Genomic DNA, 26,235 nt, shown 5'->3' with positions numbered 1-26,235 from the left:
GAAAATCTTAATGATTTTAACTTTGAGTGTCAGGACTCATTATGCATGCTGCCCTGCTGACCCGGCTCTATGTGTCCCTCCTGTTCTAGGATTGGATCGCATTTGTGCATTTTTTATCAAAACATCTGCCATATGAGTAAATCTTGGGGACTAATACTGAAATAATTAATGAATGTTTCTTTTTGTAAAATTTTCAAAGGAAATCAATATAAATGCTAAAGACCACCTCAGTGGCAAATGCAGCCTCTGTGTTCCCCCTATCCACCTTAAATACTTCATTACTATGCTTTGTATGTAGAAAAGAAACAAGGTAAAATCAAATTAAACATGCTGTTGTAGTGATTATTAGTGCAGTTATGAAATATACGTGACATAGCCTACTGCAATTACAATGATTACTATATAACTGTATTTGATATTAAAAGACAACTGCAAAATCCTTCAATAGAATCATGTTTTATTTGCAAAATGTAGGTGAATTTGTTTCCAACAACCTGTTGCAGCATAAGTTACGAAAAATTATTCAACTTTTTATAGAAATCAGTATTGCAATAACATTAGTGTAATGCAATAACATACAATTTCACTTTGATCCCCAATTTGGTGTCCAGACTAATGAGTTCCACCCCTGATTCTCCCTCTTCTGCTTGTTTACTGCTAAAATATACAGTCCCAAACCTGAATCACCTACAGTCTCCAGACCTGAATAACCTACAGTCCCCAGACCTGAATCACCTAGCTACAGTCCCAAACCTGAATCACATAGCAACAGTCCCAAGACTAAACACTTAACTCCTCTGGTATGATATGCTTTAGAGATATTTCAGTCCACTGCCTTGCTTGGCTTGAAGGCTCACTTTTTCTCTTTCTCAACTTTCTCAACGCAGAGGTGGTTCTGGCTGTTAATACTCCATTCTTAACCCAGGTGAGCTTTATTCATGTTATGACACGGTCGTTAGTTATCTTGTGTTAGGCTATGGGAGGAAGACATCCATGGTGGCAGTTTAGGCACAGATAGGCCTGTTTAGGATAACCGGGATTATTTTTATTACCACCTTAACACTTTAAAATCATGCTATAGCTCAAAAATGTAAAAAAAATATTAGCATCATTTGATATTGAATTGCTTTCTAGAAGCTAGTTAGCTTTGTTTAAACCTTATTGGAGCTCCCAGACAAAAGCCTCAGGCAAATCTGCGTTGGCCCACAAATCGGTGCTCGATTCCAGATAGCATGCCAAGTGTCAGGATCTATCAGGGACCTACAGCCAAACAGAGTGCAAGACCGGCGTTGAGGGGAAACCCAGAGGGGTCAGATGTCACCGTAGAGAGGCTAAGACACGCCACTTCCTGTGGACAACCATGCAACCTTAATTCAGGCAAAGAAAATGTACAGTAGCAAATCATTTTTTTAATCCCGTTTGAATTGTGGCATGAATAACGCATATGATGTGTGTATAATTTTGCAAATCATGAAAGTCACATTTTATATTATAACTGTTGAGAAAGTAAAAATACGTAATTAGACGCCACACATAAAAGTGACATAAGTGACATCGATCTAAAGCTATGAGGCGTGTGTGATTCATACCGTGATGTGCCGACACTAACAGGTTAGGAGTCACTGGTAAAACACGTCAGGAAAAATAACGTTACTTTTGTGATGGGACATAACTAAGTTATGTAGCTAGCTAGCCAGCAAGCAAGGCTAACATTTATGACAAAATGTGACTTTCTCGACTTGTTAAATTATCTTTTAAATTGATAAAAATCATAGGCCTATGTGTAATTCATGTTACTAGTGTGGAAGAAAACTCTTCAGGTCCAATTCTGTGGCTGGTTCAGATGAGGTTTAATCACTGACAGTGGAAAAAGGCAGTCACAGCGCTGCCATAAAATCCTTTCTAACGAGTGTGGGGCTAGTCGAGAGTTTTATACAGTTTACAGAGAACATGGAGGAAGGTGTGATGAGTGGATTTGCATTGATTCAATACACGTCTGCTTCCGAGAGGAAGAGACTTCAGTCAAAGGTGTGGCTGCTCTCGGGCCAGACTGGTTTCTTTACACAATGTCACAACAGTGGCCATTCATCAGGCCTTGATCAGTCATGTTAGAAAAGGATGTTTCGGAGTTGTTCCAGGAAGGGGGAAAGACCAAAATGATAACAAAAGTTAACCACAAGCAAATCGGAGCAGCAGGACATTTGATGAGTACAAGAGAAAGGAATATTAGGATGAGATTAAAATAAAACTGAGGTAACACATTTTCTTCTACAAAATACAAATTGAATAAAAAAAGTGAACTTGTCTCACATAATTGTTTTTCCCGAATTAAGATCCTTGATAAGTTGTACGACCTTGGCATCCTCTTTGACCTAGGGGGGCCCATGTCTTCAAGCATCTGTACTGTTAATGACTTTAGTATCCCCACTGCTGACCTAAAAACCCTAAAGCCATATCTTAAAGTGACTAATTGTTATCAGGGGCCTTGTGTGCAGGATGTCTTCTTCTACACGAAGATTAACTGTCAATGACGCATTATCTCCTGAACCCTTAAAAGACTCAAGTCATAACACTGATTTGAGCACTTTCTCTGTAGCATCCTCATACGTTGTTGCATTGTAACTGCTCCTCTTGTACAAGATTAAAGTCCGACGTCGACTTTATTTCTCTGTCTCTGATCTCCTCCTTGGTTGATTTGTCTGTTCACGAAGAAATTCTTTTAACACTGATGATATTATCAACTAACGCCAAACCATTTCACGTGTTTTCATGTCAAAATGTAGTTTGGAGCCTTCATCGGGTTCCTACTGGGGACAGGTCTTGTAGGGTGTCACCCCCTGTCTAGCTAGCTGACTTTAAGATCGAGTTGGTAGAAATGATTTGCGTTAATATAACATGAAGCAATGAGCAAGCTTAGTTAGTGCCACTCATTTAGATAGCTGACTTTGGTCTAGGATGCCAAATCTTGAATTTCCTTCGGGATCAATAAAGTATATCTATCTATCTCTATCTAAACTTCAGATTTTTTTCTGTCTGCCTTCAACAGATAACATCACTGACAAACACGTTTTTCAACATTTGTTGGGAGGGTTGTTTTGACTGTCAGCATTGTCTTGGGGAGGTTAGTAGATAGCAGGTAACTGGAGGAAGTTGTTTAGTGTTTTGCATACTCAACAAGAGTGGAGCGGTGAGAACAGCAAATGGTAAGAACTGATGTTTCTATAATATTTCCATCATTTGAAAATGATCATTTTGCCACCTATAGTACCACTCTCAGTAATATTACACATTGTACCTGTTATAAAGTGTACATTGGTGTGATAGTAACAGCTGTTTCTGGTACTCCTCTAATTATTCCAAAGTGATTTATAATTTGCACATTGTTTAGGTCTGAACATTTTTTTCTTTGTCTTACTGGATTCTTCATTGAATGATCGTGACAGGCCACCATACCAATGTTTCTCCTTCTTTTTCTGTGTACATTTAGTATGAATTTGAATCTTGCTGATGTTTTAATCCTGGTGTTAGATAAAGGGCTCTCTTGTTTGCATTCATTTCCCTGGCAGCTATCGACCTGCACTGTGCGTGTTATGAAATGAAAGTTAGTATAATAGAAAGTTGTTGGCCATATTTCAGGGGAAAGTGTTGAGCCAGTCTGCCGTTTGTTCTGTTGGAAACCATCTTTAATGGCACAGATATCGTCCCCAGTCACACTCAAATATAATGTCCAAGTTTAGAAACAATGTGATGAAATATGGAGGAATGCTCGCTTCAATGCCTCATACATCTCAGGAAAGTAATAACTAATGATATAGAGAAGAGGCCTATAGTGACACAGTGGAGGGACCCCCTATTACATAATGTATAAAATTGTGTTGTTTATTAAACTGGTCAATAATAATGTGTAGTGCAGCTTATAGTGCCATGTCTAAAATAACTGTAATTATGTATGTTTACAATGCTAAGGCATGACAATAATAATTGTTGACAGAATCATATATTTATAGAACATATTTTAATTCTATTTTGGCATTTCTACATCACATTCACCTCATAACATTGAATAAATAGGAGATTTATATCTGCTCATATAGGTTGTATTCATGTTAATGTGTATTTTTGGACATATTTAAATTTTTGGAAGAAATAAAGCTTGGGATCAAATCATTTTGGGGACTCCCTGCAGTAACTCTGGAGGATTTAATGATCTGAAATATTTCTGTCCCCGGGGGAAATTGGGTTAAATTTACATTACAGACATTTCGGTGGTTTATTTATTCATGTCTATTCATGTTAACATTATGCCAGTATTGCGGTGCCTTAACTGTTAAAGCCAATGAGTAGCTGCTGAATGTTTATGATTTTTGAAATTAATTAACCAAAAAGGTTATTTTCTGCCATACCATTACCCTGTTATTTAGTCTTATCACCAGTAGCATACCGTGGGGTTTCAATCAGGGCCTTCAGTAAAAAAACCACACACACAACCACAAAAAAATACACTGTCATGCACTAGGTATATGCACTAACGCCAATGAGACAGTTGATCTTCAACCACCACAGCGCACAGGCACACCACTGTGCATCATAACATCTTTAGGCTACTGCAGCATCACTACCAGATATTCCGTTATTATTCCATAGTCTGTTTGCGCAACTTCAACAGATTCAATGAAGTAAAGCGACAATATTAGTGCACCACCTTCACTTCAATAACAAAATGAAACATTAGTAGGGCCTATATGCCAAATATTTTACAAGAGCTATTCCAGCCAGAAGGTGTAGCCTAGTTGAGAGCCAGTTATTAAGCGGCATCCGCATCCAACTCAGCATCGTATTCTGATAGCAGAGAGAGTAATTATCTTGATTCAGGGACTCTTTCCCCTCGTCGTGTCCTCTGAAAGACAATTCTTGCTGTACCAAAAATATGACAAGGTTGAGGCGCTTCAGGTCTCCGCTGCTCATCCAGCTACAAATCGACCCTGGACTCACCAAAGGTCTTCCAATTTTCCCTCCTATAAGGTGGCGCTCGGATGCCTGATGTTTGATAGCTGCCTTGGTGAAGCTATTTAGGCTGTTAAAACCCGTGCTGTTCCATGCTCCCACACTGGTATTAGAAAACAAACAGGGTCAGCAAAATAGCTTGTTCCGCTTGGTGCTAGCTGATAGCCAGTCATAGCGGTCGTAGTTACCCTCAGTGAAGTGCCACACAAAACCTTTGCCGGCCTTGGTCCGCCCATCCAGCTTAGGTGTAGGTCTTCCTCTTGAAATCATTTCTGTCTTCTCTCCAAACGAGCGCCTTGAAAAAGGCACACAAAGGAGATCGGAAACAGGATCGATAGGTGGTGTGAAGGCAGCGGCCATAGCTTAGTTCACTCACAATGCTCTAAAAAACCTGCCAAAGGTTCAAGCTTCATTGATGACATCAGCGCCAGACACATCGCTGGGCCACTGGGGCGTTCTGTCACTATGCATCAAAATTTGATTGGCTGATGACACACGTCAGTCAAAGTTATAACCAAATAGGAAATGGCAGCTTCAACGCAAGGCTAGCAATATTACTAGAGCAGGTCCATGGAGCTGTGATGCATTTAAAGACATATGGAAAATCCAGCTCAGCTTCACAAAAAATAACCATATTCTTTCTGCAAATATTATCGTAACAGACTGAAAAAGTAATTGAATTCAGACACGTTCAGACACATTAACTTAATTAAGAGACCCTCTCCACCACCTCTCCGTTGATGCACAGACGGTAGTGGTGTGTTTTTTTAAATTATTATTCCTTTTGTTTTCTCTGTGTTCATGATGAGGTCAGTGTATGGACCTCCTCCCTGAATGGTTGTGTCGTCTGCACATTTGATGAGTGAGTTGTGAGAGGGAGTGCAGTCATGGGTGAAGAGGCGGTAGAGGATTGGGCTGAGAACGCAGCCTTGGGGAATACCAGTTGCTTGTAGTCCTGCTTTGCTGATTGTATGCCTCTGTGTAGGTCTTGAATGCAACCTGAGCTGGAATTAACTTTCATTGTATCTTTTTAACACACAAAGCAACACACACACCCACACACACGCTCAGATTTCGGTTCGTTCGAGAGGAACTGCGCCTGGAATGTAGACGAGAGCAGGCGTCAGCTGTAGGAGGTGGAGTCTAAAAGCTGCGGTCCATTGGCCTTCTAAGAACTGATAACTGAACTGATTTCCTCTTAGATCTAATCTGTAAGGTTTGTGGTACAGCAAGTTGTGCCATATGAGTCAGGGAGGAAGAAAAGAAGGAAAAAAAAGAAAGAAAGAAAAGGATATTGTTTCTTAACAGATTGGACTTTTATTGCAAAACATGAGCCAAAGATCTCACGTTAAATATTAGAATCACGCAGGAAACCACTTAACGTGGTGTTTAGTCTAGATAACAGCAAGTGAATGCTCGGGATCAACACCCGCAGGAAGGAATTTAGACTTGACTCCTCCCCTTCTGCTTTCTGTGCCTCCGTTCTCAAACTCCTTTCGCATCGGGAAACAACAGCAGCAATCTCAGAGCTAGCAACCTTTACTTATGCCCGATGTTGGTCCTTGTTGTGAAACGGCCACCATCAGTCGGAGTTGTCTTGGTACATCTCTTAACTCATTGTTCATTGGTTTTGGTATTGGTTTACAGTGTTGGGCAAGTTACTTCAAAAGCGTAATGCATTATTTATTACTTGTTACTGTCATTTCAAAGTAATTAGTTACATTACAATATTACTGTCTTTGAATTGTAAGGCATTACACTACATTACTTTTGCATTACTTTTCAGAAAATAAAAGGAAATATGGATTCTGTGTTCTCAATAGATCTTTTTGTGTTCAATGCAGCTCATTACACAGCAGGATGTGATGTTTTTCGCTTCAAAATAAAAGAACGAAAAACGGAAAATGACTCGTATCCCGTTATTCGTTTTAAAAACGGAAAACGAGAAACGGAAAGCGACTCGTTAACTGATATTAGATATTGTGTTTATGAATGGGATTCGGGGATGAAATAACTGTGCCATTTTTCATTCCAGATTTGTCTTTTTTAATGACCCGGAAGGCGCTGTGTTATGCTGCGAAATTACCTGAAAGCCTACCTGAGACATTTAGGGGAGCTCTAAAACACTGTTCATTAACGCTCTGACAGCGTCTGACGCTCGCGTTTTGAAGTAAACCTACTGTTTTAAACTCGCACCTAAAGCGTTATGACGCGGACATAAAAGCGGTTCAAAACCAACAGAGAGAATCGGAGCCTCCGCCTTTTCGCCGCCCCCCCTCAGCTGTTGATCCTCGGTGTGACTGCAGGGGTCGGCTGCGCTCTGACCGACCGGGAGCCGCTCCGTGAGTCGGTGTCCAGCTCATGGAGCCTGCTAACAACAGCGCTTAATTAACATAGTGTAGAGTTACACGGGCCGGCTTTCACACTTTTGGCAAATTTGTATAAAAACAACACACCAATTGATCTCGGGTTTAAAATGCATTGTAACGCGCGTTACTGAGATTTGTACCGAGTAAAATATTACCGATTTTTTTTTTGTAATGCCTTACATTACCGCGTTACAGCAAAACGTAATGCATTACAGTAAGGCATTACTTTTGTAACGCGTTACTCCCAACACTGTTGGTTTAGTAATTTTGCAACAGCTACAAACAGCTAGCAAATCGTCTGTGTTTTTATTTAGTCCAGTGAGCTCCTCCAGAGCTAAAGTTTACGGACGGTTACCAACGATCAAATCAGGTGTTTCTTTTGTTTTAATTAAGGTCTCGTCACACAGTCAGCATACGTGCAGGTTTTATGTGGAGTTTTCTTTTATGTGGAATCAGCCATGTTAATGATGGGGCTCGACGTTCCATCCAAACAAGTTTCCTCCTAACACTTTTTTGCTGCCGAACCACAGCGGCTTCCGAAGCTTAGCACCGCCCAAGACCATAGTGATTGGTTGAAAGAAATGCAAACGAGCCAGGGCGTTTTATTCCCTCGATCCGGGAGGTGCGATATACTGTAGCCTAGTTTCGAGAGACATGGTGCCAGTGTCAACATTCCAAAGAATTCCTGTGGCTTCACCTTTCCTGCCAAAATAAGCAACCTGATGTAGGCTTGCAAATGGGATCAACATCCTTCCAACCATCCTACACGCGTCTCCACCTTCTCAATGGGTGGTGTTATGAGTAGCTCAAATGTTGACTTTATGTCTTGAACATGGCTTACTTCCTCTGACTCAGACACACTTCTATGTCACGTTCTCTGACAAAGAGCCGAGACAAAACCTCACAGACAAAAAAAAAAAAAAAGAGGTCATTTTCACTTGAGAGAGGGCATGAAGAGAGAGCCGAGCATGTAGAGACAGGGTTACAAGGCTGCTCTGCAAGTGTTTATATGTTTGTAACATTTTGACATTTCTTATATGTGTAATATTGCTAAAACAACCTGGGGTCAAATTGACCCAAAGGAAAAGTGATGTGTCCAAAGTGTGTACAGGACATAGATCATCATGTTGATTTTTTGTTCACCTATATGCCCCCAGTAAATTCGGAAAAGTCACTGAATATCAAGTAAAAAAAAGGTGTTAACCCTCCTTTTAGAGACTTTAAACATTGAATGGGCTGAAGAGGGGGGGCTGAGCTTGAGGGTAGCCATGTTGCATGTGGTTTAACGTCTGCTTTGTCACCTTTGTTTGCTGTGACTAGCTAATGCGCTTCTGTAACGGCTTCCGTATTGCAAAGTTAATGTTAGCTTACATGTAACTTACCGGTAGAAGCTGTTCATGGCAGTGCATTAGCTTGAAGTCAGTGTTATCTCGAAAACAAACTGTTATCTCTAAGAACTACTTCTTAAAGATCTGCATGGTTATAAAGGTAAATCATCATGAGATAACGAAAAATAATAAGTCGTTCACGAGATAAAATAAAATTCATAAAAAAAATCCACGGCCGTTCTCGGCTTCCAAAGGTGTGTGATCTGAAAGGATTAAGAATGTATTTAAATAAAGCCCTACAGTGGAGTGCTTTACTACAGGTGCAGAAAAAAAGACTTTGTTGTGGCCTGAATAAACATCAGCTGTGAGTGATGTGGCGACCCCTACTGGTGGCAGTGAGTTTGGCCAGTCACTCGGGTTACACCTGTGCCCAGCGTCGTGGTGTTGATTACATGCTGATTGGGTCCAGCTGTGTGTGTGTTTGCTCTGCTGTTCTGTTTGCCTGGCGTCGTGGTCTCGGGAGATGCACCATGCAGCTGGTCCTTCCCCTCTAATGTCCCATTGATGGGTGCAGCACAGAAGGTAGGTTTTGCTGAGACTTGTCTTTAAGCTTCTAAGACCTGACATTTTTCTCTTCTGTATATTACTTGTTGCATTCTGCAGCACACACACATATCAGTCATCCACTTTGTTATCGTAGGATTTCCTCTATTACCTTCACTCTGCATATATACTCTTTATAAGCTGCTAAGTATCATTTTGAAGTACTTATTATTATTATATACTTATTTTCTCCTGTATCTTCATTCTTCTACACATTCCAGAGTGAAATACTGCACTCTTGCACAACCAGTTAGACAATACAACACATTTGTTAGAATGAAACCAGTGGCTCCAAACCTTTTTATAGCATGTGAACCTTTTTAGAAAAGTCATTTGGAACCTGTTACATTTAAGATGTCTGAGTTGTTGGCAGTTTCCAGTTTTATTTCAATAATGGCTGAAGACTTTTTATTGTAATTGGCAGTCGGTAAGGGCATGTGCTTTTTTCATGATAGTGACAGAAACTGCCATAACATGTCCCAACTCACTAAAAAGCAGGTTGTCTACCCGCATACGCTTTTTGTGGGAACAGTAACTTATTTATGTTGTGTAAACGGAACGAAAGGAACTGGACCGCAAATGGTGAGAAAAGGAGTTTTTCCATAATATTGCCATGGCTTATAATGCTTTCAATTTAAATGAGGGAGCTTCTTCCTGGTGGATAGACACTGGAAATTTGACAAATACAATTTGAAGCCGTCTATGAAATGTGAAGATAAAAGTGTGGAGTGCATTTATAATGTGCATATATATATATATATATATATTAAGATTTTGATGGAATAAAAGGAAAATGGCTGAAGTTGGTACAAAAAGAGAGAATAAAACTAGAGCAGGACACAAATCCTGCTGCTGGTGAACTAGGTCCAGTAGAAAAGTGGTGATTCATGAAAGTCATTGTTCAAACGAAATCAATAATTTCGCTCTTGTTGTTCGCATTTGAGGTAAAGGCAGAAAAGATATGAAATCTCCAAACCAATTAGAAAAAAAAACAGTCTAATGCTCTGAATTTTACATATTGTTTCAGCTAATATTTTTCAACCTAATCAATTATATTTTCACCATTGATCATCTCTGAAGCTGTGGCTCTGGAGCTTTCCTGAATTAAAGAGCATTTTGAGCGTGAGAAATGTATGTATTTTATTTCTTAATTAGCCACTAGTTTACTTGTATTAGTTGTTAGTAAAAAGCTGCACTTTGTATGAAAATGTAATTGCGTTGAATGCTGCATCACATCAATCATTACGCATGCCGTGTCATGACTTAGACTACTCAATAATAATTCAACATTATGTATGCTTCAATTTGGGATGCATAAATATCTGAAATTAGTTAAAGAAGGATGAAGTTTCTGTTTCACGTGAGAATCATAACTAACATGTGTTTCTACAACTCAAACATGGAACAGTTGACAGGAGTCAAATTAAAAAAAATTGAGATTGAAATCTACTAATTTGTGTACAGGGACATGAATTGCCCACTTTTTTGTGTCATAACAACTTTAATGCTGATGTTTTCATGCTTGAGGCACGACAAACCACTGGTGTCATGATTGAACATTATTACCAAGTCAGTGGCTTTGATGGTGTCATAGTCAAATGGATTTATTTAATTTATGCGTCCACCATGAAAAGCGATCCCAATTGATTTTCCACTGGCACTGTTTTTGTTCCTAACGACACTTAAAGAAAAGAAAAGCCTGACAATGCTTGTCCCACTACATGAAACCAGTAGATTGCATTTGGTGACTATTTCACAGCCTGCTGCGCAACCTGATTGTGATATAATACATAATGAACATTTTATGAATGTGAACATTTTATTGTATTCATGCTCTATGTACAAAATCAATAAACCCAATTTGAGTTGTTTAACTATCTAAGAGAACAGACGTCAGACTTCCAGGATATAATTTGGTTCAATATACTTACAGATACCCTGCCTTCGCCCAATGACAGCTGGGATCGGCTCCAGCCCCCCCGTGACCCTAAATACAGGATAAGCGGTAGAAAATGGATGGATGGATGGATGGATACTTACAGATATTGAAACATAGCAAACAAACGATTGCGAGAGTAGCAGCAGGTGGTTAGTAAGTCATCTTCTAGGGAACCTGTTTAACTGCAGCGTGCTGTTTGTTCTGTTGTTAACAAGTTATGAAGGGTGCAGATCCTGTTCAGTCTTGTGGCAGTGAACACAAAATGTTCTACCCGATTAAGAGCTTTGAGGAATCTTCTGCTGAGGGATTAAGAGGCTAAACATTAAGTGTGTTTCTGTCCCTGCAGATGGGTGTGTCTAACAGAGCACTTCAGACGGCCGCTGCTGTGTGTGTGATCGTTCTGCTGACGGTCTACTTCATGATATTCCACAACTGTCTTGGAGAGCGAGACCAAGACGCCCCCAAGACACACAAACTGTGGTAAAGCTCACTCTGTTCCTGCATTTGCACTTCTTACTGATGTACCTTAAAATGACACTTTACACTATTCTACATGACCTTTTATTTTGTTATTGTTCTATTGTGAGAAAAGGTGATTTAGAGACTGTGTGAAAACAAGTACAGGCACACAAACAGTCCGAAGAGAGAAACTGATGTGTGTGTGTGTGTGTATATATATATATATATATATATATATATATATATATATATATATATCATGTACATGGTACCTCTCAGATTTTGCTGAAAAGCAGTGAAAATATGCAGTTTCAGTGAAGTTTCAGGTCAATATCTCAAAAGGTTTGCCTGTGGCGTCCATTTGAATTTCAAGTGCCACACCCCTTTTTGACACATTGCAATTTCGCATTTCATTTGTTGGCATTTTTGGAGGCCCATAACTTCTGTTCTAATACTGATAGAAGACTGAAATCTGAACGTTCAACAATGTTTCCAATGAACCAGTCATCATCATAGATATAGGCAATGTAAAATATAGTTTTGTGGTTGATCTGACTGCGAGTGTTCTGCGAGTGTTCTGCCTCCGGGTGTTCTGTATCCAAGTGTTCCGAATCTGATTGTTGTCCTGCATCGACATCTGTGAGTATTGTATCCTGTGATATTCTTTTCATCCGTATCTTATTTTTGGAAATTATGGTATAAAGCAATGATGTGATCGTGTTCTACTGATCGTTTTGGCCGAGGTGTAACGTCTCTCCTCTTTGTACATTTCCTCGTGTTTTTTAATATCTTCTGCACTAACAAAGAAGAATGTAATGTTCTAAATGTTTTCTTTTGCCCACTGAAACATCTCCATTGGTGTCAGAATATGGTTTGCATCAGTGGCCTGCAGACTTGGCCACTGACTTGGAGATAAGGGGTTAATTTGTGAGTGTGCAGTCTAAATATTTAATTGTTTGCCATCGCTGAGCATAATACTCAGTTATTTCCACAATTTTTATGCTTTATCATCACTAAATTATCCCTGATCTACATTCCAGACTTCTGGAAAAAATGTCCTAAATGGTGCATTATGAAGAATAAAATTCATATTATGGAGCTTCATAGTCAAAGGTTTTATTTCATTAAAAATAACAAATATGTATCTTTATCTGGTATAAATCCCATTAGGATCATCAAGTGCCCACATGGTCATTTGGGGGTCCAAATATGGGGTTCCAAAAGAGTCACCTCTACCCGAAAGGGTTTTTGGACCCCCATAAAACCCCCACTAGTGGTACCATACCCTTCAAATTAATTTTGGCAAGAGCAAAGTTCCCAAATATAACAGAATAATTAATTATAATTAGAATAAATATGATAATTAATCGTGGTGCTAGTGGCACCCAAAAAGAGAAAAATCACACATGCCATCAAATTTTTTTCGGACTTAGGTGACCCACCTCTCACCCAAACAGTAAGGAATGTTGATTCTGCAGAATTGTGTAGTACAAACTACAATGAACTAACAGACACATTTTCAGTCTTCTATCAATATTAGAACAGAAGTTATTGGCCTCCAAAAATGCCAACAAATGAAATGCAAAATTCCAATGTGTCAAACAGGTGTGGCACTTGGCCACGGGCAAACCGTTTGAGATATTGACCTGAAACTCAGCAAAATCTCAGAGGTGTCATGTACATGGGTGGCTAAGTTGGCATGGAATGACCCTATATATAAATATATATAAATATATATATATATATAAATATATATATATATATATATATATATATATAGGAAAAAAATAAGGATTGTATTATGTTTGCATTTCCTTCGAGATGTAGTTGGTTTACAGTGAATTTGTCATCTCTGGTTCAACGCATTGAGCCATATCCTTCAGTTTGTTATTGGCCCCAAATCCAAAATGGCTCCCACCGTCCATGTCACTAATGGTCTTTTCAAGGGGTTGGTGTAAAATGCTGAACATGGATTCTGGGACTTTTTGGGTTGAGGGGATTCATAAACGATGTTGTTGTGTCATGGACTGTAAAACTACAGGTACAAAAGAGGTCAAAAAGGTTTGTAATGGATGGAAATGAACCTTCACTCTCTGTAGTCGTGGAGTATCTGGAGATGACCCAACATTTCTGAATTAATTGAATGATTGTGTTTATTGGAATATATTGGCATACATTCCCATCAGTATCCTACGGAGCCCCGGAGAGGACATCCTGAGAAAAAAATCTATTTATTGAGGCCACGTTTTACTACATTGTTCGCACAAGATACAATTAGTTCCCTCGTTTTAATTAATTTGTGGCCACGAGATAAGTAAGTGTGCATGATTGCCCTCCATTCCCAAAAAAACACACTTGCAGAAAGTTCATGCGTATGCAAAATTATAGTATTAACCAAAAAACACTTCAAACCCTATGGCTCACTGGAAAAGCCCAAACAAGGGGCACGGACCACGATTGGGCTACAGCATCTTCGACTTGTAATAGGATGTTATATTAGATTGGTTAGGTCTTTAGTTGTTGTTTTGTGCAAGCCCTCCAGCAATGTTTTAGTGTTCTTGATAATATGACAAAACGGAGAACAGAATTGTGTCACGGCTTCCATACGACCCTTCCAGGATTCCACCCTCGAGTCAACCTCCCCCACCGGGTCCATGCACTTGTCCTCGCGGCTCCACGCTTCTCAAAGATCACCTCCCTAAGGACCACTATGAGGAGCTGATGACACGGCGATCAAAGCAGTTCCAACAACACAAAGCCAGGTATAGATGGGTGGATGGATCACTGAGATGCTCTGTCCAATTACCACTTAGGCATTATTATCCTCATGTTTACCCCCATGAATATCCTATCATGGCATTTAGTACCCATTGTTATAAAAACGTTATTTAAAACACAATAAAAACACAATAAAAAAAAAACTGAAGCGTCAAATGACAAAAAAAAGTTGTTTGCACTTGTTGTGTATAAACCTTTTTCTTTCCAACAGGACTACGTCCGTTTTATCCAGACTGCTGTTTGCTCCATCCAACTCTCCTCTTCAGTATCCTATCCAGGGTTTTACAGTGCTACCTTTGACCTCCACTCTCATACCAGGTATGCTGCTTTATCTCTGTCTAGTTTTTACAATACATCAAAGTTTTACAGCTTGCTGCAATCATCCATGTGGCAAAGTATAAATGTTGTCTTTGTGCACAAATGAACAAATTTGGCAGAACAATGGCAATGGATTAATGTCCTGGTTCATTAGTACCGTTGGTGTTTTTAATGCAAACCTTCAGACTGTAAGAGAAGATGACACGAAACTCTCTGAAGACAATACGTTTTGCAAGTTATATGTACAGGCACATTTGGCAGAATGAGCTAATGCTTGTTTTTGTTACTAAGTTAAGTTTCAACCGATTTTACAATTTGAATGCTTACTAACACGTCCTGTGTTACATTTAAACTGTTTTGACCAAATTTCTTGACTATATACAAACAAGAAATGTCACAGATAAGCCAACGTCTTTTATCACAATAAGAAAAATGGTAATGAGCTGCTCAGCTAATTTATCTGACTCAATTATTTTGTGTGAAATTCTGTTGTTGAATTCAAAGAATTCTTTAATAAATGTACACATAAAACTAATCAATTCAATAAAATTATTTATCAAAGGTAATGTGTCTGGGTTAGAATGGGTTAATGGCCTTAACTGTGCTCGACAGTGCAGTGAAGGCTGCATTCCAACCTTTTTTGCTTTGAGAATTAAAATTTATTTGTGCCTTATTTCATATCAGGGTAGAGTGACAATGGTAAAGAGGCAGACAGGAAACTGGAGACTTTTACAGTTTAACTGGAGGAAGTCCCCTGTTTGTAAAAGTCATCAAAGCCAGAGGTGAATGTTTCCTTCTGTAAAAGTATGAGGTCACTTTTATTTCAGGTTTAGCACTGCATGCAGGACAAAGAAGCAGCTACAAGGTTGGTGTGATCCCATTGATGCAACAGACTGCTAGAATGGTAGTGTTGGCGGGTTCATACAAGATGGCTGCGTTCAAGATACAGTACATGGGACGTGCTACGTATAGAACATGACTAACGTTGGCTCGTGGGTTATGAACATTTTGCTCCTGCCACTTTGGTTGTGGAGATTAATTTGACTCGGCAAAGATATTTTACAATGTCAAGATCACCGACTGGCTCATCTGGTCACCATCACTGCTACGAATCTTTACTCATTAATCTTTACTGCACGTAAACTTTACACCTGAATGTTTTCGAATTGTTGGATCTGATTTTAACAATTTATCATTGTACTGTCCAGCAGCCATCTTGTTGCACCCTCACTAACACGTGTTCAGGCCCTGAAACTGCTGCAAAAGATTAATATGATTCCAAAAGCCTTTATTTTGTATTTAGTAAGTTGATATCTTTTTCCAATAATATGTATAGCATGCATAGCATAGCATCTTCAACCGCTTATCCGGTGTAGGGTCACAACAGCTTCAGCAGGGGACCCCAAACTTACCTTTCCCGGCCCACATCAGCCACCTCTGACTGGGGGATCCCGAGGCGTTCCCAGGCCAGTGTGGAGGTATAATCTCTCCACATAGTCCTGGGTCTTCCCTGTGGCCTCCTCCCAACCCGGACCGGCCCGACACATTAACTGTAATTAAGAGCCTGAGCCCAATTTCAACCCGACAATTATTTTTAATGCATGAGGCTGTTGTATGTGCATATCCGTGGGAAGCGGCACCGAGCTCAGTCACAAAAATATAGGCTACAAATAATTTTATAGCCTACGTTAGTGCCGCGATTAGGATATGACTGGACAAAACCAACACGTATGTTATCGCCTTATTCTCCCACTAGTCACTTGAAATGATCCCGTACCTCGGACTTTCCTGATGACTTGCTCAACGTTAATTGTCCTGTTTTTAATTTATCCTTTATGTCTCCAAGTTCAATGTTGCACTTTTCGCGTAACTCCTTTATTCTTTGATTTAGCTGCACAGAGCGGAACCGTTATGAATGATGCACTATGTGTAACGTCTTTTTTTTTTTTTTTTTTACTTTGTGTAACTTTGTACACATTTCTTACGTAGACCTACTCTGCTAAACATATAACCAATAATGCCTAGAGTTCTCCTCAGATTAGGCCAATAAAGCAATGATAGAAAAAAAACAAAACATAAAACGAACGAACGAACAAACACAAACGCTTGTTTAAAGGCCCGACCCGGCCCGAGGGTAGTGGTGGGAAATTTTGGCCCGACCCGGCTCGGGCAGAGAACCTAAACTCTCTACTAGGGAGCCGCCAGGAGGCATCCTTACCAGATGCCCGAACCACCTCAGCTGTCTCCTTGCAACGTAAAAGGAGCAGCGGCTCTACTCTGAGTCCCTCACGGATGAGCTTTTCTCAGGGAGATGCCAGCAACTGATTAACCGAGAGACCGAGAGCATTGCCTTCCGGCTCAGCTATCTTTTCATCACAACGATGCGGTACAGAGAATGCAATGCCACCCCTGCAGCTCTGAATGTCCGGCCAATGTCGCGTTCCATTGTCCCCTCACTTGCGAACAAGACCCTGAGGTACTTGAACTCCTTCACTTGGGGTAAGGACTCATTCCCTACCTGGAGCAGGCAATCCACCGGTTTCCTGCTGAGAACCATGGCCTCATATTTAGAGGTGCTTTGGGCCTGTCGGTACCTTCTTCGGAGTCTTCCTAGATCATTTATCCCGGAATAACTCCTTCTTCAGTCGGACCGCTTCCCTGACAACCAGTGTTCACCACCGTGTTCAAGCGCTATGGCCCTTGAGGCACCTTAGATCTTTAGACCACAGCTCACCGTCGCAGGTAATGGAAGCTTTGAACATCCTCCACTCAGGATCAACGCCCCCAACTTCCACAGGGATGCCAGAAAAGCCCCGCCGTAGATGTGAGTTGAAGATCTCTCGGACAGGGGGCTCCTCCAGCCATTCCCAGTTCACCCGCACTACTCGTTTGGGCTTACCAAGTCTGTCCAAAGGATCCCCCCACCCTCTGACCCGACTCACCACCAGATCAGATGGTGATCAGTTGACAGCTCCGCCCCTCTCTTCACCCAAGTGTCAAAAACATGCGGCCTCATATCAGACGAAACAAGCACAAAATCAATCATCGACCTTCGGCCTAGGGTGCTCTGGTACCATGTACACTTATGAGCATCGTTATGTTCGAACATGGTGTTCACTATGGACAGTCCATGACTAACGCAGAAGTCCAATAAAATACGACTTCTCGGATTTAGATCAGGGAGGCTGTTCCTCCCAATCACGCTGCTCCAGTTATCTCCATTGTTGCCCATGTGCGCGTTGAAGTCTCCCAGCAGAACTATGGAGTCCCCTACTGGAGCCCCAGTCAGGGTCTCCAAGAAAGCCGAATACTCCGAACTGCTGTTGGTGCATATGCACAAACAACAGTCAGAGTTCCCCCCCCCCCATAACCCGAAGGCCTAGGGAGGCGACCCTCTCGTCCGCCGGGGTAAAATCCAACACAACGGCTCTCAGCCGGGGATTTGTGAGTATCCCCACACCCGCCTGGTGCCTCACACCTTGGTCAACTCCAGAGAAGATAAGAGTCCAACCCCTATCCAGGAGTACGGTTCCAGAACCAAGACTGTGCGTAGAGGTAAGACCCACCAGATCTAACTGGTAGCGCTCCACCTTCCGCACAAGCTCCAGCTCCTTCCCCCATAAAGAGGTAATGTTCCACGTCCCCAGAGCCAGCCTCTGCTGCCTGGGTCTCGTCCGTCGAGGTCCCTGGCCTTCACTGCCACCCGTAGCCCGTGAGCCCACCGGATTGCTGAGAAGCAGGTGGCACGTGGCTTCTTCCGACTGTGCCTGACTGGGCTCTGTGAAAAGCCTGGTCACCAGATGCTCACCGACGGGCCATCCCTCTGGGCCTGGCTCCAGACTGGGGCCTGGGTTTCCTCCGGGCCGGGTCGCTCCTCTTATCCCTTGCTTTTCAAATAGAACTTTTCAAATACAGCTTTTTCCTATTGTCAAATTTAAAGATGATAAATACCAAAGCAATGTAACTATGAATAGGATGATGTTATTGGCATTGGCTTGGTCGTTCCAGCATTTCAATTTTGCAGGTAGTTTGGGCTCTGCCCACATCTAGTATGTCAAATCATTGCCAGTGTCCTATATATTTAACTTGCCGTTTAAACAACGCCTGCAAAACTTCCTTTGTGGAGGAGGAACCAGAGGAGCACTGCCAGAGCCCTACAACGGGACCTCCAAGTCCTGAAAGTGTCTGATGACGCTGTTTGGAATGTTATGCTGCCTGTAACATCATCCAGCATGAGCGGTTTGGTGGTCGGTCAGTGATGGTCTGGGGAGGCAAATCCTTGGAGGGTTGCACAGACCTACTTGTCATAGCCAACGGGACCCAGATTGCTGTTAGGAACAGGGATGACATCCTTAGAGCCATTGTCAGACCTTGCCCGTAGTTCCTCCTGGTGCAGCGGGCCCCAGGTTCCTCCTGGTGCAGGACTAGCCCGGCCTCAGTGAGTGTATAGGCAGTTCCTGGATGCTATTGCGTGGCCCTCATGTTCCCCTGATCTAAATCCAATCGAGCACCTGTGGGACGTTATGTACATCAGTAATGGTTTTTGATGAACTTGAATAATTTGTTCAAAATCTGATGTGTGATGTAAGTATTCCCTTAATTTTTTGAGCAGTGTATATAGAGGTATAGTGTATACCAAGATAGAAGATTTGGTCATATTGTTCAGCCCTAAATGAAAAGATATACACCCCTCTGTGAATAAAATGCTGGAGGGAGTAAACGGCACAGTACAGAGCCAATAAAGTTTGTGCCGCCGGTGTCTGGCTAGTGCTAGCATGTTCCTGGATATTAGCGGTAAGTAGGGTTGGGCATCATTTGGATTTTACCGATTCCGATTCCGATCCCAATCCTCTGTTTCGATTCCTGTTCTAAACGATTCTCGATTCCGATTCTTTGAGGTGCAGGTCAACAGGTCCAGTGTTGCCACAGTTACTTTGAAAAAGTAATCTGACTACTGACTACTCCTTTAAAAAGTAACTTAGTTAAGTTACTGACTACTTGATTTTAAAAGTAACTAAGTCAGATTACAAGTTACTTCATTAGTTACGTTCAACAGCTGCATCAGACTACCGATTTTGCCAATACTCACTTTATTGATGTGCTTTTTTAACAGTAACATCAACAATGTATCCACTGACATTTTAAGTTGCACTTGAAAACTATTTCCTGATAGAAAATACATGTTTTTATATAAAAAAATAAAGACAGTCTTTCTTGACTTCACTTAACTTAAATAATTGTTTGCATATTGTAATGGCAGTAACATCATGAATGAACATTTTATGAATATTGAACCGGCATTAGAGCAGCAAGGATTGGTTTTATGAAACAAATGAGTCCTCAAGTATGAGCGGCGTGATGACGAAGGGAGGGGGCGGGGCCAGCAAGCAGCGAGACATTTCTCCACTAAACACTCTCAAGAGAGATTTCAGCACAGACTGAGTTAGCAGGAGTTCCGTGAAATCGAGAACTCGTCTTGTTTATTCACACGCTGCGCCTTTTCACCATCACCGGGCGGGACCTGCTCTTTTAATGTGGTTGTGCCATGCTGTGACTCTAAATGTTTTTTTAAGTTTGACGTTGTATTCTTGAAAGTAGACAACACTTTGTTTTTAACACAGAGTGTACAACGAACCTTTATGTTGCCATCTTTTGCTGAGATGAAGTCGAAATAATGCTTGTATTTCCAGCTGGAAAATGCGTATCTCTCCCCCTCCATTGTTTACGTTTCTGCCGGTATAGCCGACTACACGCGACCGTCCGAGACGCAAGAAGAAAGCAGATCTTTTTTTTTACTGACAAAAATAGTAACGCGCCGTGTATTTGGATAAGTAACTTTAATCTGACTACTGGTTTGGCAATAGTAGCGCGTTAGACTACTCGTTACTGATCGTTCTATCGCGGAGTCTCCGCACGCCGGGCGGAGTAATACAAACAAACTAGTGCGAGCGGAGTAAAACAAACAAACTAGTGCGGACGTTTAAGAACCGAAAAAAAAGGATCGCAATTCCAACAGCTTCTTAACGGTTCCGGAACCGGAGGTTAGGAACCGGTTCCTATTTGGAACCGGATCTCGATTCCCAACCCTAGCGGTAAGCTCACAGTTCAACAAATAGACCTAGAACTAGAACCAAGGTTCAGTTGCCCGCCCGGTCCTGCTCACATTGAGCACTTTGCAGGGACCCTCGTGCTCTTTCCTGTACCGACTGCAGGGCCTCTTCTTGCTCTCTCAGCTTCTCTGATCTGATTTTGTGGTTTGGGGATGGCCTTCTTTCAGTTTGGTTATATTGAAGTCATTATAAACACAAACAAATGCATACTAAAAGCCTGGTGTCTTTTTGCTTTTACTCCAAGTTTTTTTTTTTTTTTTTTTTGGCAAGCAAAATCATTGGTTGTGTCTAGATGGGGGTAACCCCTGATTTGCAGAAACTTGTGAAAACTCTGGCGAGACTTATTTCCCCAATGAACTCTCCTAACCTCGGGACTGAGTCATGCATTTTTGACATCCCTCTATTTGCAAGGTACCATACCAACACACAAAAGTCACATTTTCACACACTCCACGCAAATAGCAACGCTAGTGTGTTCAGTGTCAACAGCATTTAAACAAGAGAAATGTACCCTGTAGCAATATAATTTTCACAGTAGATATGAGATAGTAATATGTTTGTGAATGTGTGACGACTCCAGAGACCGAGGCCGACCACAACGGCTGCTGTTGGGTGAACACAACGCCCGCAGGTATAGGGAAACCAGTTAGTTTGAAAACTAGTTGGGACGTAACACTGGAAATGATGCACATGGTAAATGGTAAAATGGGCCTGCATTCATATAGCGCTTTTCTAGCTAACTAGCTACTGGTTGCACTTCACACTATATTCAGTCACTTTTACCCATTCACACACACACATTCATGCACTGATGGCAAAGGAGCCGCCTGCACATCTAACTCATTCATACACATTGTTTCATACACATTCACAAGCCGATGACGCAACAACATTAACTATTCCAAATCAACGCTCATCTTCAAGCATCTCGGGAGAGGTTAGAATTGAGGGTCACCATCTAGACACGACCAAAAACTATACAAATTACCAATGAATTCATTGTGCTTAGTGATCCTGTGATCTTACTGATCCAAGTACTTTCAGTAGTCCATGGTTTATTCAGAAATCTCTCTTCTAGGTGTCCTTGAATGTGTCCAAAGGGGTCCTCACCACAGAGACTACAGCTGATGGAGTAAAGGTCAAAGGTGAGTTTCCACTTGTGATGTCATGAGAGGCTACACGGCTCTCAGCGGGACAGTTCAAGTAGTGCACGGACACAAAGTTTGAATATCATCAAGGATTTAATAATGTTCTTGGGGATTAACAGAAATGGTGTTTCAAACTTAAACTGTAAATAAGGTTTCAGCTGCTCTCTAATGGTCCAAAGGTTAAATTAATGTCTGTCCAGCCCTTTAACGGTGGAATCCCAACTCAGGAACATAAACAGCCTTCGGGTTCAACCCAGTCAAACAATGTTCCGTCAGTGGGGAGGGGAATTCAGCCTCCCTCCAAACTTCGGCTCTCACCACTGTTGAAGTCTACCCCCGTAAACGCTTCAATCCACACTTAAGTATCCCAGTCTCCAGGTAGGTATTCCACCCGGTAACTTCCACACAGGAAACCCTCTTGTACTGGCTGGTCCTCTGCAGAGGAGACAACATGGAGCCCATCTCCACCACCACACTCTCGCACTCCCTGCGTCTCTAACCCTCAAAAGCCCTTCAGTCAATTAGTCACCGATCAGCCTCGGGTGTGTTGGTGGGTTGAGGTGTGGAGTTCTGAACTGAGCAATAGCAGTCAGCGGTTGGAGCCATCTCAGGGGAATATAGCTCTCCTCCAGGACACAGCCTCCCATGACCTCACACACTTAATAGTCATATTCATTCAAGAACTGGGACTATAACCTAGTTAAGTTGAATTTGTGACAACAAAAAGTCAAAGACTAAGTGACAATAGTTGATGACATGCTGCCTTTTGTTTATGGTTGAATCAGTCAAACAAAAGAAACGAATACTAACTGTTTCATCAAGATCTCCATTAGGAGAAAATAATGGCAAACCCAACTAATCAACTAGTGCTGGATGGATTATGGTGAGAGAGAACCAACAAACCTTTTCAGCCATATGAGAGTGTGTTTGGACAAGTTGCCTTAGAAATGAAATGTGTTTTTAGTGACGCCATATTGATATAACTTGCATTAAGGTGTAGCAAAAAGCTATGATAGTCCTACAGTTAGGCCTGTCTTTAACTGCCAAAGTCACCTGTTAACACCTGAGATTCTTCATGACTTAACCTAAATGTAATACCAATCACTTTAAACAAACTCTCTAATGTGGTTAGAAGGTGGTGATTAAACAGCTGCTGTTTGACTATTGCGACGTTCTTGTATCAGGTGACGGTGAAACCGGACTGATTCTGGAGTCTAGCAGCCTGGTGCTCCTCAACTTCCTGTTGGCCAAAGTGTCCTACACCAGCACTGTCTACCACATACACACTGGAGACCTCGGTATGCTTCTGAGAAACTGGAAACCACAATCTACAGAGATGAAATGTACAAAATGGCATGCCTAAGTCACGATACAGGAAAAGTAATCAAAAAGTGCCAAATGTTTCTTTAACGTAAAATTTGAAATACTGAGTTAGTGTAACTTTGTTTCCTAAATGTCATAATGAACGAATGTGCTACTAGTAAGACGCAGCTTAGCTGTCCTTTCCTGTACTCAGCGTCCTTCCAGTTTGAGGACCACGAGGCGGTGTTTCCCATTACCATCAAACAGCCTCACCTGCCAGTCCTGTACGACATGGGAACAGGTAGGAGTGCACTCATCATGGTGGTCTTTTCAAAACATCACATCTGCTGTCTTATATTTAGGACTAGCCAAATTTTAAAATCAAACTATGAAAGATTCAGGATGATTAATCTAACTGTCTTTCTTTTGGGGAAACGACTCCGGACTAGTTTTATGAAGTTAAACGTGTTATTCATTCTCCATCCTAGCTTGCATCTTTTCGTGTAACAATAGTGTGATTCAAATACTTGTGAATGAATGAATACATTTATATAGTGGCTTTTAGCCACAGAATTATAACATAATAATATATAATAGAATAACGTATCCTCAAGCTTACAGCCAGTTGCTATGGATACATGTTTTGGCTGAGAAGGGACAACTGTTTGAAAGTGGAGACGACCATTCTGCCCAATTAATGCAGGTTACCTTGAAAAGGAAAACGTCCTGTTTTAACCTAAATCTAGCCTCATCTTGTTGCTCTAATTGACGCCACTTCTCCATCCGTCAGATATCAGAGCTCACGTCACCATCGCCACGAAGACATTCCTGCGCTACCCACAACTCAGGGTGTTGTTGAGTAGCATCCGACGTTTCTATGGCGACATAGAAGTCATCATTGCCGATGACAGCTTTGAACCAGAGCACATTACTGGGGAACACATCAGACAGTACTTCATGCCTCCAGCCCAGGTACACACACACACACACACACACAGACTCTCTTTCTAAGACTTTTCATTTATTTGTCTGTCCTCCATCAAACTGAGTTTTGTCCTCTTTTCGGGTTAATCTGTTTTAACACTGAGGATGGTGATTGTATAATGAATTGAAATACTACAGGTATCAATGTAAGTAAGCATCAATATGAACTCAATGTTTTGACAATGCTCTGCTAAATTTAACTATCTTGAAATGAAATGATGCACTGTGTTTCCTTCTTCAGGGCTGGTTTGCTGGCAGGAATCTGGCCGTCTCCCAGGTAACCACCAAGTACTTCCTGTGGGTGGACGACGACTTTGTGTTTACGGAGCAGACGAAGATAGAGAAGTTGGTGGAGGTGATGGAGGCGGTCCCTGAACTGGATGTGGTGAGAATGAAATGGCTCAGGTCCGAGGGGGTGTACTGGGGGGTTTACTGGAATAAAAAGTATAAAAACTTCTCTTGCAAACAGCGCTGTTCATCCTCCTGTGCACCTGTTTGTACAACTACAATGTGTCAACTGGATCCTATCCCAGCATGCATTGGGCAATATTGACCAGTAGTGAGTTAAAATCCTGGTTCTCTGGTCTCTCTGTTCTGACAGGTCGGCGGGGCGGTACAAGGGAACCAGTTTTATTTCTCTCTCATCTATGAGGAAGGAGATGAAATGGATGGCGGCTGCCTGCACAGGAAGTCTAATGGGAAGTTCCACTCACTTCCTGGCTACCCACAATGCTCTCTGGCCAGCGGGGTGGTCAACTTCTTCCTGGCTCGTACACATTCTGTACAACGGGTGGGATTTGACCCTAAGCTGCAGAGGGTGGCGCACTCGGGTAAGTCCCAGACAAAGTTTGGAGTCCAAGTCGACGTTGTTCCAGTTTGTCTAAAAGGGTAATTGTCTGTTTCTGGCTCTAGAGTTTTTCATGGATGGCCTGGGTTCCTTGATGGTTGCCACGTGTAATCACGTGTCCATTGGCCATCAACCCAGAATGGTCCACAAAAAGGACGAAGAACCAACCTACAACCAATTCAGATACCCTGCAAAGAGTGACACAGAGTTAAAACTGCAGCTTCACTTCTTCAAAAACTACCTAAAGTGTGTCGCCTATGGATAGAAGACCACTAGAGGACATTGGTCATTGCTCTTAGGTATCCGTAGCGAGGATTCCTCACTCCGGAGCCAGTGTTTCCCTGACTGGGGAGTGTCCCTGACTGGGACGTGTGGTGAGGGGCTGGACTCCCTGCAGAGAGCTGCTTTTTTACCATTACATTATTTTGTATAGTTTTGTTAAAGTTAAGCTTCCCCATATTTTCTATGGCCTGTTATGACAAAAAAAAAATTATTCAGTTAATAGTTATTCACACCATGAAAACGTCTCCACATGCTGGCACGCAATCAGATCTCAGTGGGACAGTGGCTTACCACCAAGAACAGGAGAATGTTGTACAGTCTGTTGTGTATGTCTCCATTGTAATGTAAGAATGCATGTTTGTCTTGTGTAACGGTTCAGAGGTAAGTATGTTGATGATATTTTACTATTAGACCAGTATCAGTAAGATCCAGGAACGACTGCAGAGCCTGAAAGCCTGTCAGCAGAGATACCACACACACACACACAACTGGATGGTTTGAATTCAAATGTATTGTACACAAAACAATAAACATAAAGTTACAGACCCTGCCTACCTAAGCCGGCTTCCTAGTGTGCACATATGCACAATAAATGGGCCCAAAATAAATGAAAAAAAAAAAAAATAAACTTTAAATAAAGTGTCCTCTTTGGAGGTTTCCTCAAAGAAAATAAGGAGTAAAGTTCCATGTGCACTGCTCCTTTACGGAAAGAAGCAAAGGTCTCTTGTGTATGAGTGTGTGTTCTTGTAATATCTGTGTTCGAA

The 26,235-nt window shown here is 41.6% G+C and overlaps 1 protein-coding gene across 2 annotated transcripts; it reads left to right on the top strand.

Annotated features, from left to right (window-relative positions):
• Positions 1-3,106: 3,106 nt before the first annotated feature.
• On the top strand, positions 3,107-26,016 carry LOC311031628 (beta-1,4 N-acetylgalactosaminyltransferase 2-like). Of its 2 annotated transcripts, none has more exons than XM_084038023.1 (12): positions 3,107-3,203; positions 11,590-11,723; positions 14,321-14,464; positions 14,692-14,798; positions 15,626-15,663; positions 21,987-22,053; positions 23,241-23,354; positions 23,573-23,659; positions 24,149-24,330; positions 24,584-24,727; positions 24,944-25,172; positions 25,255-26,016. In XM_084038023.1, the coding sequence occupies exons 1-12, from the start codon at positions 3,201-3,203 to the stop codon at positions 25,452-25,454; spliced, it is 1,449 nt and encodes a 482-aa protein (XP_083894149.1). In that variant the 5' UTR covers positions 3,107-3,200; the 3' UTR covers positions 25,455-26,016. The 2 variants fall into 2 exon arrangements, with proteins under 2 accessions (XP_083894149.1, XP_083894148.1); XM_084038022.1 differs by lacking the exon at positions 3,107-3,203 and adding an exon at positions 7,609-9,283.
• Positions 26,017-26,235: the final 219 nt, after the last annotated feature.

This window comes from Eutrigla gurnardus (genome assembly GCF_963514095.1).
Source record: "Eutrigla gurnardus genome assembly, chromosome: 20".
NCBI lineage: Eukaryota > Metazoa > Chordata > Actinopteri > Perciformes > Triglidae > Eutrigla > Eutrigla gurnardus.
Note: the sequence above shows the minus strand (reverse complement) of the source record. Positions and strands in the feature narration are given on the sequence as shown.